The sequence below is a fragment of the Silene latifolia genome, chromosome Y (genome assembly GCF_048544455.1).
Source record: "Silene latifolia isolate original U9 population chromosome Y, ASM4854445v1, whole genome shotgun sequence".
Classification (NCBI taxonomy): Eukaryota; Viridiplantae; Streptophyta; class Magnoliopsida; order Caryophyllales; family Caryophyllaceae; genus Silene; species Silene latifolia.
This window is the reverse complement of record NC_133538.1, coordinates 466368944-466387099: the sequence shown is the minus strand read 5'-3', so window position 1 is coordinate 466387099 and position 18156 is coordinate 466368944. Positions and strand designations below refer to the sequence as shown.

The window sequence follows — 18156 nt, the reverse complement described above, 5'->3', positions numbered from 1 at the left end:
TGTGCTTTAATGTTTGGATGTGTCGCCATTTTGGCAAGACCCACCTTGCCTTGCAAGAAGGCATCCTACCTCATGGTTGTCTTGTTGTGAGTTGAAGGGGCGGAGTGAGACCCGCTAATTGTCTCATATCGGCTATTATTATTAGGTTAGGTTAGTATTGGTTCTAGTCTTTGTCACCTCTTTACTCGGGACGAGCAAAGGTTCGGTTTGGGGATATTTGATGTGACCATAATTGGCGCATATTTAGCCCCCGAATTTCCATCGTTTCCATGCTTTTTAGTGCCTATTTGGGTCATTTCTTATCTTTAGTTCTTTGTTTCGCATATTCTTTGAGATTTTGATCCCTTGGTAGGAAAGGAGTAAGAATCTTGCATTTTCATGGCAAAACGAGGCTAAATTGATTGTATTCAATGACCAAGCATCAAGGAGAGACAAGACTAGAAGGCCTTTGTACATATCATAGTAGAAGAGCAATGTTGAGAAAAGGATCCTTGAGTCCCCGAGGAAATCCCCAAGGAATTTATGAAGAAAAGAAGAAGAATTGACGCTGAACTACAATCCGAACGGATTGTACCAAATCCGCCCGTCCGTCCAGCCCAATCCGAGCGTCCCACATTGGAATCCGCTCGGATTCCCCCTCACAAATCCGAGCGTCTTGCCCAAGGATCCGCTCGGATTGCCCAGCCCAGATCCGGCCGTCCCGACTCTAATCCGCACGGATTTCAGTACAGCACGATTTTCATTCTTCAAGCTACGAAAAGAGAAGCCCTTCTCTCAGAAAATACCGGATTCTCCTTGCTCAACTTAAAAAGTGTAATTACTAGTTTAGCCCTTAGTTAACCCTAATGCATCCTCCCTAATTTTCACTATAAATACCCCATTAGTCTAATTAGAGGAGCATGTTCTTCTTATCAATAATTAGTGTAGTTAATATCAATCAAATCTCTCTTCAATATTGTAATCAAGTATTAATCAAGTATTAATCAAGTTTTAATCCAAGTTTTAGTGGATGAGGAAAGTGGCTATTCTTTTTGTAGATGCATCCATTATGTGATTTTTTGTGCTTTAATGTTTGGATGTGTCGCCATTTTGGCAAGACCCACCTTGCCTTGCAAGAAGGCATCCTACCTCATGGTTGTCTTGTTGTGAGTTGAAGGGGCGGAGTGAGACCCGCTAATTGTCTCATATCGGCTATTATTATTAGGTTAGGTTAGTATTGGTCCTAGTCTTTGTCACCTCTTTACTCGGGACGAGCAAAGGTTCGGTTTGGGGATATTTGATGTGACCATAATTGGCGCATATTTAGCCCCCGAATTACCATCGTTTCCATGCTTTTTAGTGCCTATTTGGGTCATTTCTTATCTTTAGTTCTTTGTTTCGCATATTCTTTGAGATTTTGATCCCTTGGTAGGAAAGGAGTAAGAATCTTGCATTTTCATGGCAAAACGAGGCTAGATTGATTGTATTCAATGACCAAGCATCAAGGAGAGACAAGACTAGAAGGCCTTTGTACATATCATAGTAGAAGAACAATGTTGAGAAAAGGATCCTTGAGTCCCCGAGGAAATCCCCAAGGAATTTATGAAGAAAAGGGAAGAAAAGAAGAAGAATTGACGCTGAACTACAATCCGAACGGATTGTACCAAATCCGCCCGTCCGTCCACCCAATCCGAGCGTCCCCACATTGGAATCCGCTCGGATTCCCCTCACAAATCCGGCGTCTTGCCCAAGGATCCGCTCGGATTGCCCAGCAAATCCGGCCGTCCCGACTCGATCCGCACGGATTTCGATGCAAAGACGATTTTCATTCTTCAAGCTACGAAAAGAGAAGCCCTTCTCTCAGAAAATACCGGATTCTCCTTGCTCAACTTAAAAAGTGTAATTACTAGTTTAGCTCTTAGTTAACCCTAATGTATCCTCCCTAATTTTCACTATAAATACCCCATTAGTCTAAATTAGAGGAGCATGTTCTTCTTATCAATAATTAGTGTAGTTAATATCAATCAAATCTCTCTTCAATATTGTAATCAAGTATTAATCAAGCTTTAATCCAAGTTTTAGTTCTTTAATCTCTCTCTTGTTCTTCCTTTATTTTGGGTAATTGAAGATTATTTGGGTTATTATTGGGAGATTGACAACCTCTCAATCTAGGATTCAAGTACTTCTATTATTCTTGCTTTATTATTGGAATCATTAGTAGGTATAATCTCTTAATCCCTTTTTAATTATTGTTAATTACTTTCATTTATTCATCATGTTTCATTATGTTAGTATGATTGACAACCTTTCTAGCATGATCAATATGATAATGAGTGAGTAGTCTCTTAGCTAGGGTTTAATGGGTGATTAGGGGAAACCAACATGGGGAATGATTCATGCTTAAATCAATATGCTTTCATATCTTATTTACTTGCTTGTTTTGATCTTAATACATGCACATGTTATATTTGATGAAATGCTAAGCCTATGAATCCTTGCATTTACTATCATCTTCTATCCTTTCAACTTGACTTGTAAGACATAACCCAACTCGAGTCTTGTTAGACCATGCATGTGTTGAGTAGGAAAGATTAAGTCGACTTGTAGGTGTTGTACAATCTAATCGATTCGGCTCCGGGACCCAAACTTTCCTAGGATTGTAAGATATAACCCAACTCAATCCATCACAACAATAATTGCTTGCTTATAATTTGAGAACATGTTTGTATGATCATATCCCATGATTCCCCTATGAACCCATGACACCCTAGTGCTTTTAATCAATTGTTTACACCCCTTTTTATTCATCTTGCTTGTTTATTTTCATTGATATTCTAGTTTAGTAACCTTCTACATCAACCCAATTTGTGACACCCCCCTAGACACTACTAGTTACAATAGAATTCTCATTTCAATACCCGTCGCTTGGGATCCGACCTTTACTTGCCTCTTTACTAATTGTAGAGTTGTTTGTGAAGTATAAATTGTGTTTTGTATCGACCATTGACCAACGACCACATATGCTTAATTGTGAACACGGAATGGCCTCGATCAAAAATGGCGCCGTTGCCGGGGACGGTGTTTAATTGATTTAAGATTTCTTTTATTGTTATTAGTTGTGTCTTTTTCACCTTGGGGAAGTAAAAACTCCTCAAGGCTTGTTCTTATTGTTTTCGAGTTGTTTGATATTTTGCATGTCTAGAAGGTTACAAAGAGATTTGTTACCTTTTGACCGTGAAATCGAAAGAACCTTGACGAATAATAGGAGACTTGTTAGGAGGAATTTGGGAGGTGTTGGTGAAGTTGTTCAACCCACTAGTGAGTTTGTCAATCCTTTCGCAATACAAGGAGAAGAGAACCCATTAAACAATACCACACAAAATCCACCTACAATGCCTAAATTCTCGTCACACTCTATACCCACCGAGGAGAATCTACCAAATGGTACTCCTACACCGCAACATCTAACCGGTAATTTTATTGCCAAGTCCGCCTTCATCCAACTAGTTGAGAGGAGCCAATTCGGGGGAATGCCTAGTGAGGACCCTCATTCTCATATGGAAACCTTTTGCGATTATTGTGATGCTATCTCTCAAACGGGCGTGACTCAAGACCAAATAAGATGGGTCTTATTTCCTTTTTCGTTAATCGGCACCGCAAAGCAATGGTTGAAGGGCCTTGATAAGGCCACCCTTGGAATAGATTCTTGGAAGAAGTTAGCTCTAGCTTTCTACAAAAAATTCTACCCACCGGAAAAGACTAACATGCTAAGAGCTCAAATTACGGGTTTTAAGCAAAGGGATGAAGAATCTTTGTATGAAGCTTGGGAGCGGTTCAAAGGTATTTGTCGCTCATGTCCTCACCATGGACTTAGCGAATGGTTTTTAGTGCAACAATTTTGGAATGGTTTATATGAAGATTCAAGGAACATTCTCAATATGGGATCAAATGGAATGTTCACCGAAGTTGATGACAATCAAACATGGAACAAGATTGAGGAAATGGCGGTCCATAATTCACAATATAGTAGGCCTCGCAAGGCTACTAGAGGAGGAAAGCATGAAGTGGACTCCGTTACTCAATTGGGTGCTCAACTTAGTGCTCACATTGACACAATCAACTTGAAGTTTGAACAAGCTATGGCTAGACTTGAGGAAAACTCAAAATCATCAAAGCATCATGTCAATGCCATGACGGCATCCTCATCAATCCCAAGTGGGATATGTGAGAATTGTGGAACTTTGGGTCATGACCCAAGTGATTGTAGGGGAACAACCGAACAAGTTAATGCTTTCCAAGCTTACAAAAGTGGTACCCCTTATTCAAATTTTTATAATGAAAACACCAAGTTCCATCCAAATCTCTCATACAAAAGCCAAAATGTTCAAAACCCTCAAACAACATACACTCCACCACCCATGAGAAATCAAAATCAAAGACTCTTTTACAATCAAAACCAAGGTTACCAAAATCAAAATCCATACAATCACCAAAATGACCAAGGTTTTGATGTCCAAAAAGCGGTCCTCCAAATGCAAAAGAATCAACAAGAATTTTTCACTCAAATGCAAAAAGATAGCCAAGCAAAAGACACCACCATCAACAACATTCTAGCTCACACCAAGATGTTGGAAACACAATTGACTCAACTAGCATCTTCAAGCTCACAAAGACAAAAGGGGCAATTACCACCTCAAAGTAATCCCCCTAGACATGAAACGGTTAGTGCCATTCACTTGAGAAGTGGTACAAGATATGAGGCACCGAAGAAGCAAGTTGAGGATGAAGTTGTGAAAGCTAGTGAAAAGGAAGAAATTGTGCAAAGCCCCAAAGAAGGGGAATCATCAAAAGAAGAAAGTTCAAAGAAAAATGAAGACAAGGCCAAAGAAAAGGAGCCCATTGTGATTAGACTTCCTTTTCCAAGTCGTCAAGCCAAGCCCAAATTTGATGATCAACTTGGAAAGTTCATGGAGATTGTGAAGAACTTAGAAGTCTCAATTCCTTTTACGGAATTAATCAATCACGGTCCGGCCTATGCAAAGTACATGAAAGATATCCTCACAAAGAAGAAGTCGATCCGGAAACTTGAGACTATCGCCTTCACTAAGGTGAGTAGTGCAATACTTCAAGGGATTTCACCTCCAAAGTTAAAGGATCCGGGAAGCTTCTCAATACCGTGTACCATTGGCGACACAACGATCAACAAAGCCTTATGTGATCTAGGGGCTAGTGTGAGTGTCATGCCGTACTCGGTGAGTAAAAGGTTGGGAATAGGAGAGCTTAAATGCACCAATATCACTCTTCAAATGGCCGATAGATCGACGAAGACACCATTAGGGATATGGGAAGATGTCCCCGTGCGAATTGGGAAGTTTTTCATCCCGGTGGACTTTGTCATTGTTGATATGGAGGAAGATTCCAACATTCCAATCATCTTAGGAAGACCTTTCCTACACACCGCGGGTGCGGTGATTGATGTGAAACATGGAGAGCTCACTCTAGAAGTGGGAGATGAAAGCATAACTTTTAATCTTGACAAGACCATGAGAGCTCCTCGTTTGCATGAGCCATGTTTCATGATTGATCATTATAGCCGAAAAGATGAAAGGAAGAAATCGGAACTCCAATGGAAGAAGAAAATTGAAGATGCTCCATTCAAAGAGCAAGTGAATTGTGACAAGGAGAGCTTGCAAAGCTCATCAAAATCAACCAAGGAAGAAGAAGATGGCCTCATTGGCCAAGAGAAGAAATTGGGAGAGTTGTCTCCATCTAAGCAAGAGATTTTCAATGATCAACTCAATGAAGTTTGTGGTCTTTGGGACGACGAATTTGAAGGGATCTTTTATCCCTACATTGGGCATGCCATCGATCATGATCAACAACAAGGGGCACGGTCTATTGAGGACCTCTACCATAACAATGAACAAGCTTTTGATTACTTCTTCAAGGTGTTGAGCAACATCAACAACACCTTGAACATGCCCCCTTGACATCTCATCAAGAATGAGAGTTTGGTGGAGTCCTCCCTAAACCACCACTTGTAAATACTTCTAACTCCCTAACTTACTTTTCAATTTTTGTATTGCATTTTTGTCATTTTTGGATTTTATTTACTTTGATCAAAATAATTGTCATGAAAAGAGAGAAGTGAGGGAGGGACTAACGATTTCAATTGATGTGTAGTGCTTTACCTTAGTGTGGGGATGGGAATTGCCTAGGCTATTCATGCCTTAGTAGTGCCCCCACAATGAAGAACACAAGAAATGAAGAAGAATGGAAGAATGGTAAAGGGAAATGCATTGTGCACGAATGAAGTGAATCCGGGTACAAAGGACCAGAATCCGAGCGGATTCCTGATAATCCGCCGATCTGCAGCAAATCCGAGCGTCTGCTGAGAAGACGCCCGTCTGAGCCGAGCTGAAATTGCAAATTTCTTGATCGTTGAAGAATCCGAGCGGATTTACGGAAAGACGCCCGTCTCACGAAATTCGTCCGTCTTTTATACAAGACGCCCGTCTTGAAGTGAAGAAAACAAAGAAAAATCTCTCGGACTGAAATCCGTCCGTCCCCCGCACAAAATCCGCCCGTCCCTCAAAAAGAATCCGAGCGGATTCCCCAGAATCCGCCCGTCTCTAGGCGGGATTTTGAAAATTTTGAAGCTGCAGAATCCGCACGGATTGCGCCCAATCCGCACGGATTGTCCCTGCGTTTTGAAATTGTCGACTTCTTTATAACCCACCCCACCTTCATTCATTCATTCATTCATTCACAAACACTACCCACAACATCAAAACCCTCATCCTCTCCATCACAAAAACAAAAACCCTCAACAAAATCCACCAAAATCAAATCAAACCATCCTTCAAACAACAAATCAATCACTCCATCTTCAATAACAATCAAAACCAAGAACAAATTCTTCAACCTTTGAGTCGATTTTTGATTTCATAAAGGCAAAGCCTTTCACCTTCAAATCGATTTGGGCATTCTACAAATTGAAGATTTTTGATTCTTTTCTTGGTTAGTTCATCAAATGGCAAGGACAAAGGGTGCAACAAAGGCAACAAAGGCACCAAAAGCAAAGGCTCTCTCTAAAAGGCAAAAAGCTCTCCAAACAAAGAAAGCTTTGGCAATGGTGGTATCAACACCAAATTTGGAAGTGCAACAACAACAACAACAAACTTCTATGGGAGCATCACCTTCTACTCCAGTAATCGATCAACTCTTGCATTATCCGGAGGTAACTTTTATTTCCGATACCCATAGAAAGACATTTGCTAAGTTTGCTATGAAATCAATTCAATCCACCAAATTCATATGTAAAGATGCTTTGGAGAAATTGGGTGTTCTTGAACAAACAAAAGCCTTTTTCAATGCCATGGGTTTGAAGAAATTGTTTGAAACAAAGGAAGTAACATACCCCTCCCTTGTCTTGGAATTCTTAAGTTCTTTAAAAGTGACAAAAGTTGAGAATAGGGAAAATATTGAGTTTCGTCTAGCTAACACTAGTAGACGCATTACCTTTTCGGAATTGGGTGAAATTTTGGGTCTTAGCGATGAAAAGAAATATCATAAGCAATATGGGAAGTATGACCCCGAGCCTCTTTGGGAGGCAATCTCCGGGAAGAAATTTGATGATTTTCATGCTTGTCGTGCTCTTTTGGTCCATCATCCGGGCATAAGAGTATGGCACAAAGTTGTGGGAAATACCATAATTGCTAGGAAAGACACCAATCATTTCACAAGACTTGATTTTATTCTCCTTGAATCGGCTTTGAATATTGGAAGAATTCATACCAAGCCTTACAATTCTTTGAGGCTATTGGTTGATAGATGGCTCCATGTTGATAGTGGGAAGAAGGGTACAACCGTTATTGTTAATGGCGGCCTAGTCACGGTCCTAGCCAAGCACTTTGATCCTAATTTCAATAAGGATAACAAGTACAAGGCTAAGGAAGGTGGCCATCTTATTGATATGTCTATCATGATTAACAAGTTCAAGTGGGTTGCTCACAATCCCCTTGACACCAAGTATGGGTGGCTTACTAGTGAGGCTCGATCATACACCTTACCCGCGAAGATTTGTCGTTTAAGTGTCCACCGGACCAACTATTTACTTCCCCTATCCGAAGAAGCCGAGTACATCATTCAACAACAAAAGGGTGATCATGAAACCCCCTCCTCTTTCATTGTTATACCGCCTTACCCCTTTGTGTATGAAGAGTTCAAACCGCAAGGAGTTGAAATTGGGAAAGACTATGTCACTCTTCTTATGCAAGCAATGCACAAGCAAGCTTATGAAGATCGGAAGAATGCATATTTGGCTCAATATCATCCTCTCTTACATTTAGCTAGGCAAGGACTCCTTGATCCATCTTGTCCTTTGCCTAGTTGGGCGGATAAAGAAGCCTTGTTTCCGGGTGCATCTAGGGACGTGGTGGAAGACAATGAGGTTGTTGGAAATGGTGAAGAAATTGATGATAATATTGAGGAAGAAGCAAGTGGAGATGAAGAAAGAGATGGTGAAGATGATGATGAACAAGATGATGGAGAAAAAGAAGAAGAAAGTGCCAAGGAAAGTGGCAATGTGACCACTTCTCATGAGGGAAGTGATGATGATGATAGCATGATGGAAGACTAGCCTTGGAGACTCCTACACTCCCATGGTTTGTCTATATCTCTTTGTATTTTATTTCATTTTGATCATTGTTGGTTTAGTCCTAGCAACATCAAAGGACTCACACCTCGGTACCATTGAGGTGTTCTTACTTTATTGTTCCCATTTTTGTAAAATCCAAAATGACAATCTAGTTTCATGCATAGCATAGTGTGTGCATGAACTACCCCAATACTTTGACATTAGCAATAGTGTCTTATTTGGTTTGGGGAAGTTAATGCATACACAACGGGAGGTAATCTAAATTATCCTCTCCGTCATAACAAAAACCATGCATCATGTAGTATAGCTTAGTGTAGAATTGCATTTAGTATAGAAATCATGCATCATCTTTGCATAATTTCCATCATTTTGGCCATTGAGGACAATGCCCATATTAGTGTGGGGATGGGAATTCTAACACTTAACTTTTATTCAAAAACCATAAAAATTGAAAAATTTCAAAAATCAAAAAAATTGAAAAAATTGAAAAACCAAAAACAAGTTCATTTCCTTTGTATATATTGTCTTGTATATATTGTGTTTGTTTTATCCTTGTTCACTTTGATTGACTACGCCACATCCGAGACATGAGGATATTGAAGACCGCATGGTATGATCTTTCCAATCTCCTTTTTCCTCTTTATGTTAATGACTATGTGGCTTTATTTTGATTGATGCGGTATAACAATGTGAACTTAGGATTGCATTTAGTTTATATGCCATATTAGTTGGTAGAATCATTTGCATTAGGATGTTTATATGCTAGTTGCATCATGGCATGTAGTTGCATGGTTAGAAAAATTTTGCGAAACCGTCTACTTTGGAAGCTTGACAAGTGTATATAGGCCCTAGTAGATGCTTTTTCTTCTTAAGACTTTGCTTGTTAGAATGCTTGTAAAACACCCTAGGATGTGTCATGTTAGTATCCTTTGACCCATGGTTTAAGGCCTAGTCAAGAGTACCTTGTGGTGTGATAACTCCTTGGCTACCGTTTATTCCAAGGTGACCCTTGAAACCATGCATACTTCCATCATTCATCCATGTTCTACCACATTTTTGTCATCAAAGGGATTGGGCACAAAAAGAAATCAATTTGAGTTCAAAGAAATGAAAAGTGAAAGAAAGTTTGCAAAAATGCATCAAATGAAAAGAGGAGCAAAAATAGACTCCTAAAGCTTCAAATACATGGCACCCTCGTTACTAATTGGAGTGACTTTGAAAATGTTCAAAAAGAAATGCAAAAAGTTGTCAAGTGTTGAAATGCCAAAAATCAAAAAGAAATGGCAAGAAAGTGTTCTCAAATGTTATATGCCACAAGAAATTGGGGGGAAAAACAAAAACAAAAGCAAACTCCCAAAAATGAAACTCAAACACTATTGATCCCTTTATCCATCGTATCCTTTTTTGTGCATGGTAGAGAGGGGACGACCCTTCTTCTTGTCTAGGCAAGAGGGGGAATTCCACGATCCTCCAGTGTTTCTAACACCATAGGGAGTCTACTCTTGACAAAAGCATTTAACGATTGAGGACAAAGGTACCCTAGCTTGACACCTTTTGGAGGTGATTTATTGGTATCCTTCTAGGCCTAGTAGTTTGAACAAATTGCATCTATGAAGGATTGTGTACCCTTGAATTGCTTCCCTTGTAGATAATTTCCGCCACTAGGATGAGGAAAGTGGCTATTCTTTTTGTAGATGCATCCATTATGTGATTTTTTGTGCTTTAATGTTTGGATGTGTCGCCATTTTGGCAAGACCCACCTTGCCTTGCAAGAAGGCATCCTACCTCATGGTTGTCTTGTTGTGAGTTGAAGGGGCGGAGTGAGACCCGCTAATTGTCTCATATCGGCTATTATTATTAGGTTAGGTTAGTATTGGTCCTAGTCTTTGTCACCTCTTTACTCGGGACGAGCAAAGGTTCGGTTTGGGGATATTTGATGTGACCATAATTGGCGCATATTTAGCCCCCGAATTACCATCGTTTCCATGCTTTTTAGTGCCTATTTGGGTCATTTCTTATCTTTAGTTCTTTGTTTCGCATATTCTTTGAGATTTTGATCCCTTGGTAGGAAAGGAGTAAGAATCTTGCATTTTCATGGCAAAACGAGGCTAGATTGATTGTATTCAATGACCAAGCATCAAGGAGAGACAAGACTAGAAGGCCTTTGTACATATCATAGTAGAAGAACAATGTTGAGAAAAGGATCCTTGAGTCCCCGAGGAAATCCCCAAGGAATTTATGAAGAAAAGGGAAGAAAAGAAGAAGAATTGACGCTGAACTACAATCCGAACGGATTGTACCAAATCCGCCCGTCCGTCCAGCCCAATCCGAGCGTCCCACATTGGAATCCGCTCGGATTCCCCCTCACAAATCCGAGCGTCTTGCCCAAGGATCCGCTCGGATTGCCCAATTTTCACTATAATACCAAATCCGGCCGTCCCGACTCGATCCGCACGGATTTCATGACAAACGATTTTCATTCTTCAAGCTATGAAAAGAGAAGCCCTTCTCTCGAGAAATACCGGAGTCTCCTTGCTCAACTTAAAAGTGTAATTACTAGTTTAGCCCTTAGTTAACCCTAATGCATCCTCCCTAATTTTCACTATAAATACCCCATTAGTCTAAATTAGAGGAGCATGTTCTTCTTATCAATAATTAGTGTAGTTAATATCAATCAAATCTCTCTTCAATATTGTAATCAAGTATTAATCAAGCTTTAATCCAAGTTTTAGTTCTTTAATCTCTCTCTTGTTCTTCCTTTATTTTGGGTAATTGAAGATTATTTGGGTTATTATTGGGAGATTGACAACCTCTCAATCTAGGATTCAAGTACTTCTATTATTCTTGCTTTATTATTGGAATCATTAGTAGGTATAATCTCTTAATCCCTTTTTAATTATTGTTAATTACTTTCATTTATTCATCATGTTTCATTATGTTAGTATGATTGACAACCTTTCTAGCATGATCAATATGATAATGAGTGAGTAGTCTCTTAGCTAGGGTTTAATGGGTGATTAGGGAAACCAACATGGGGAATGATTCATGCTTAAATCAATATGCTTTCATATCTTATTTGCTTGCTTGTTTTGATCTTAATACATGCACATGTTATATTTGATGAAATGCTAAGCCTATGAATCCTTGCATTTACTATCATCTTCTATCCTTTCAACTTCACTTGTAAGACATAACCCAACTCGAGTCTTGTTAGACCATGCATGTGTTGAGTAGGAAAGATTAAGTCGACTTGTAGGTGTTGTACAATCTAATCGATTCGGCTCCGGGACCCAAACTTTCCTAGGATTGTAAGATATAACCCAACTCAATCCATCACAACAATAATTGCTTGCTTATAATTTGAGAACATGTTTGTATGATCATATCCCATGATTCCCCTATGAACCCATGACACCCTAGTGCTTTTAATCAATTGTTTACACCCCTTTTTATTCATCTTGCTTGTTTATTTTCATTGATATTCTAGTTTAGTAACCTTCTACATCAACCCAATTTGTGACACCCCCCTAGACACTACTAGTTACAATAGAATTCTCATTTCAATACCCGTCCCTTGGGATCCGACCTTTACTTGCCTCTTTACTAATTGTAGAGTTGTTTGTGAAGTATAAATTGTGTTTTGTATCGACCATTGACCAACGACCACATATGCTTAATTGTGAACACGAAATGGCCTCGGTCAATTATCGACGAGTTTCTTCACGCGTTTCTCATTTATGTGTCCCATTCGACAATGCCATAGATAGGTTTGATCTTTGTCACCAACCTTTATTTTCTTATTATTCACGTGTAATACTTCTGTGGTTTGGTCTAAGATATAAATTCCATTGATGGAAACTGCTCTGCCATAAATCATTTCATTAAAAGTGAAAATACATATATTATCCTTTATTTAAAATGCAAACTGGGTACATAGTAACAGTTATTTAAAAATAACTCAAAACCACTAGGGAGTATGATTACATATGTTCCCTTCGAGACTGTAACAACTCGTGCTCCATTCCCGACTCGCGGGTCCACATAACCCTTTTCGAGAGGTATGATGTTCTTTAGGTCCTGCAAATTATTACACAGATGAGAACCACAACTAGTATCAAGTACCCAAGTTCCGAAACTTGTATGGTTAATCTCAATCATATGAATATAAGATGACATACCAACAGGAACGACGCGGCCTGCTTTGATGTCCTCACGGTACACGGGACAATTCCTCCTCCAATGTCCAGTCTTGTGACATTGGTGGCACTCAATGTCACCGCCCTTGCTCTTTACCTTGCCCTGTGAGCCACTAGTCTCACCAGGCGCACTCTTACCGTTTCCTGGCTTCTTGAACTTTGGCTTACCTACAGCTAGGTCGCCATGAGCCTCGCCCTTACCTTTACCCTTGTTGTGAATCGTGAGAACATCCTGCTTCATGATCCCACTCAATTTCATATCCTTCTCGGTTTGTACGAGAAGGGAGTGTAGCTCATGAGGACTCTTTTTCAAGTCATTCATGTAATAGTTCGCCTTGAAAAGAGCAAAACCATCGTGAAGAGAATGAAGCATTCGGTCAATGACAATGCTCTCACTGATTTTATAATTCAGTGCCTCCAGCTTCTCGACATTCTCAATCATGTGAAGAATGTGTCGGCTAACCGGTTGGCCCTTCTGGAGTTTCGCATCAAAGAAGCGACAGGTATGCTCATATGTAACGATTCTCGGTGCTTTTGAGAACTCGTTAGTGAGCGTAGTGAAAATCCTGTTTGCACTTTGGGCAATGAAGCGTCTCTGCAAATTGGTTTCCATTGCAAAGATGAGTACGTTCTTTATCGCACCCGCTTCCATAACGAAATCACTATAAGCGAGTGTCTCGTTGACTCCTGCATTGGGGCCTGGGTTGACCGGTATTGGCTCAGTTAAGTACTTGAGCTTACCGTCAGCAATGGCAGCATTCCGTAGTGCCGCCTCCCAGTCCGCAAAGTTGGACCCATCATTTTTCAGACGTGTGAATTGATTCATCTGGTCCATGAATACTTTTAGCCAGGACGCGCGATCAAGTGTGGCACTAGGCATTGGGATTGCGTTATTTCCAGCCATTTCGTTGTAACAGTATTATGAAAAATAATCGTGTTCTACACTGCGAGAAGAAGAATAAAAATAATAAGCATGTGCATCGTTTATATTTTTAAGTCTAATGAACTACTGTCATAACGCGAAGACTCAAAACATTTATACAATTGACCTCCCTCAAGAATTATATAAATGATCCCAAGACTCAATTCTCTGTAAATTGATAAGCTAACCTTTTAGCTAATTCTACCGTTAGAATTCTTGGCCGATAAATTTCTGTAAATTCTATCTTTAGTCCATCATAATCACGAGAAACTCTTCGGACTATGATGTTGAGGTAAACTAAGTCAACACAACTACTTACCCAACGTAGAAGGGGTCATATTATGCCTACTGACGAAGAAGGGATTCGTAGGTGTTTGCCCTTATAAAGACTAATCTCAATTTCCGTTTTAGAGGAAGATCCCATCAACTTTATTTTAATTCATTTTAAGTGAACTCATATCTAGCATGCGAGAATGAATAAACTAAGGTGATGGCTTAATAAGACTGTGACATCTGTATGTCCATGAAAACTAACATACAACCTATATGAGTCAATTTTCATGCATTTTATTAGTAGGTGGTTTGGTTTTTTCAATCGGCATTAACAAAAAAAAAAAACAGTCGTGCCCTAAATTTTTCGGAAACCCTAAAAGTTTACATACAATTTTTATGAAAATCATCAAAATTAAAATTCGTGGCCTTTGCTCTGATACCACTTGTGGGAAATAATCTGTATACTTCCCTTATTATTAAGGATTATAACGAATATAATGATGACGATCACTAGTCATAAAATTAAAATACATAAACAAAATATAGGGTTCAGAAATAACCTTCGGTCCTAGCAAATACGGCCTAAGAACAATATCAAAGTAGATATTCGCCTATCAGTTGCACCCAAGACGATATGAGATATGCCCTATTGATAATGCTAGAATCGATCTAAAATTTTCTGTAAAATTTAGTTGTTTTTTTTGTGTTTTCTTCTGATGAGAGAGGAGGCTAGGTCAAAAAAAGAATTAGGGTAGAATAATGATCTCCCTTTTTCTTCTTATGGTGACCGAAATATGGGAGTGAATTAGGGAATTATAATCTTCCCTAATTCGGCCCATATAACCGAAATAAGGAGTGTAATCTCCTTATTTTTGGTCTTTCCAAAAATGTATAAAATGTGTTAAATTGTCATCTAGTGAGGATCGAACCCATGACCTCTTGGTTTGTGTACCCTCACTATTACCACTATGACACATTCGTCTTATTGATATTAAATATAACTGATTACATTTAATTACGAATTAACAGATTATTTCGTCCAAGCTAACATTACATACATTTAATTAAATATAACTTATTATATTCAATTTACGAATTGACAGTTAATTCGTCTTAACTAATATTATTTAATCTTCATTAAATAATTGTCTCATCAACACATTGACTAACTGTTTAGTCATATTAGGCATCAATGTGATTATATTTCTATAACCACATTTCTCAAACACATCCTATAGGTGTGACCTTTAGGGACCAGTTGATCACCGCCATCTGTATGATAATAACGTCAAACTTTCTAGCAAGCCAACCGTTATTAGGTAAACGTTAATCAACTGATTAAATATACGAAGTATACCCTTGTGAACCTGTAAGAGATTTACAAATGTTATCACACTAATTTGTGGAGGACACAAGCTCCAACAGATTTTACTTAAGAAGACTAATTTAAAAGGAGTCCAATTAGTATATCCATTTCGGCCACCAATGTAAGAATAATTGATTTCTTTTCTTTTATTCATTTGCTATGCATGCATAAGATCTAGATTAGTTTATGACTAAACTAAATTTTATTATGTTATTAGTAGTGTCTAATCAGAGGTTAATGAATCTTACAATTAGGCCTCTCACACTTTGTTATCGGAGTTATATTTGTGGAATTTAACTGGGATAGCAGTTTACCAGTATATAAAAAATCTTTGATGGGATCACAAATATCAGGTCCCATTATGTGTTCCCTAGAGAAGCCACTAGTATATGCATTAGGTCGTGGAGATTTATCTATGGGGATATCAAAGAAAACCGTTTTAATCTCTTCATTTGTAACAGGCATCTTTAAAAGAGCCAAGTGATCTTGATAACAGAAATTTCTTGCGCTTAGAATGTCAATTCTCACATGCTCAATATGCTTGGAACTACCTAGCAGTCCCATGTAATGGCATACATGCCCAAACTGATCTTCTATTTGAATGACCTTATTAGCCATACATGTCTTCCTAATAACTCCATGAAAATAGGCAGTGTTCTGATCACCCTCCTTTAACCATTGAGTTTTAGCTTTCTGTTTTGGGAAACTATCAGTAGCAGAAGTTAAACTCCTCATTTCAGCAAATTGCACTATTTCCTAATTAATTAGAGAAGCATTAGCAGGATCCAGGACAATTTGCTGATGAATGTTGTCTAGTCTCTTGGCTACTAAAGCAGTCCTATTCTCATTATCGGAATAGCATTCTGAATTTAACTTCTTGAGCACAGGTTTTAGAGCCTTCAATTTCTTTACAATGCCAAACATTTCATACTCCTCATAGGATCTTTCCCATACCTCTTTAACCCTGGTCCGAAAAGAGGTAGCTTGTCCCCACATATTAAAGAATTTGAAACTAGTATATTGATAAGTACATATCATAACATTACTGACAACATAAGGACAATGATCAAATATACCTTTAGGATGAATGTGAGCCATCATATCAAGGAAATAACTCATCCAGTCCTGGTTAATTAGAAATCTATCCAATCTGCGGTACATCCTGGTAGCAGTTTCCTGTTTATTATTCCAAGTGAATAAGGCTCCACTAGCTGCTATATCAGTCATTCCATAAATAGTTAGACATCTAATGATGTCATCCATGTCAGATTGTTTAGTATTCCCCCCAATCTCTCATATGGGCATAACACAGTGTTGAAATCACCAGCCAATGCCCATGGACCATTACAATGACTAGCAAAACCTTCCAAATTATTCCATATATCTACTCTATGTCTGCCCTCATTGAAGGCATAGATCATAGTAAGGTAAAAACCCTGCTGAGTTATTCTTGATTGAACCTTAGTGTGGATGAACTGCGCATCATACTGCAGAATTTGCACATCACACAAGCTAGGCTGCCATAGAATCCATACTCTCCCTCCGTTATGATACCTAAAATTAGTTATCACACTCCAACCATCTAACATGTGAGCAACAATGTTGATTGCATAATAACATTTATTTTGGTTTCAAGAAGGACAAAAAGACCTATACTTTAATTGTAAATAAACCATTTTACCTCCTTCTGTTTGTGTATACTATTAAGACACTTAACATTCCATAAACCTATATTACTCATGGGATAATGTTGGAGAAGGGTGACCTATTCCAATCCGAACTTTTGGGGTTACTGATCCACCTAATGCTTCCAAATAAGACTCACCAGCTGATCCCAGAGGAGAGCAGCTAACAGTCCCTGTCTCCAAATGATCATGCTTCTGATTGCCAGGGGTAATCACACCAGCAGCCTCGGGTATAGCCACTTCCTCCGGTGTTACCTACTCATTCTGTACTAAGGGCCCAGTATTAGTATTCTCATCCGTTACATTCACAACAGGTTTGATAACAGGCTTCCGTATCTTTTGAATCTGTGGTTTCTTCTTAGTTACTAGGTCAGTCCTTTTTCATTGTCCCTTGTTATGTGAGCAACAATGTTGATTGCATAATAACATTTATGACCGGCTTCCACTCATATTCAACATTAAGGGTGACCACTTTGCCTGCCTCATCTAAGAATTTTATAACTTTACGGAAATTTTCATCCCTCATTCAGTTCCACCATTACCTTGGAAAACCCTAACTGTGTCTTAACAAAGGTTATCTGATAAGCCTTAACATATTTCCCCACTAGTCCTGCAACTGCTAGAAGACATTTGCCCTAGAAACGCGTAGGCAGGTCATGAATCCAAACCCAAGCAGGGACTACCTTAACCTCCTCTTTTGTAATCTCTGTATCCACCATACAAGGTTGTACATTTAAGGGTTTGTTGTCAAACATATGATATCCTTCTTGCAACACTACGTCTTTATCTTTGCTAGCCTTAAACCTGACCAAGAAAATTCCGTTTGGGAGAAAGGATACCTCATCAATCCCATATTGCCCCCATATTCTGTGTATATAACCATTAAGCACCTCCCAAGGAGGGTTAGCACCCAAGACAAAGTAGTACACAGCCTGGTTCCGATACTCCACTTCATCCTTAGTATTCTCAACTGAAAAATTGTATCAAATCATCAATGGATTCATTCTTTGTCAAGAACTTGTTTCGTTTTCCACATTTATTAATCCATAAAGTCTCCTCTACAAGGCCATCCTCAT

The 18156-nt window shown here is 38.9% G+C and overlaps 1 protein-coding gene and 1 non-coding gene across 2 annotated transcripts; both read right to left on the bottom strand.

Annotated features, from left to right (window-relative positions):
- Window positions 1–3743: 3743 nt before the first annotated feature.
- LOC141637016 (small nucleolar RNA R71) lies at window positions 3744–3850 on the bottom strand. Its single transcript, XR_012541580.1, has one exon. It is a non-coding gene; the product is annotated as a small nucleolar RNA R71 (small nucleolar RNA).
- An 11779-nt stretch (window positions 3851–15629) lies between these two features.
- LOC141632938 (uncharacterized) lies at window positions 15630–16130 on the bottom strand. The gene has a single exon (XM_074445438.1). It carries the CDS (start codon window positions 16128–16130, stop codon window positions 15630–15632), a length of 501 nt encoding a protein of 166 aa, XP_074301539.1.
- Between the last annotated feature and the right edge of the window lie 2026 nt (window positions 16131–18156).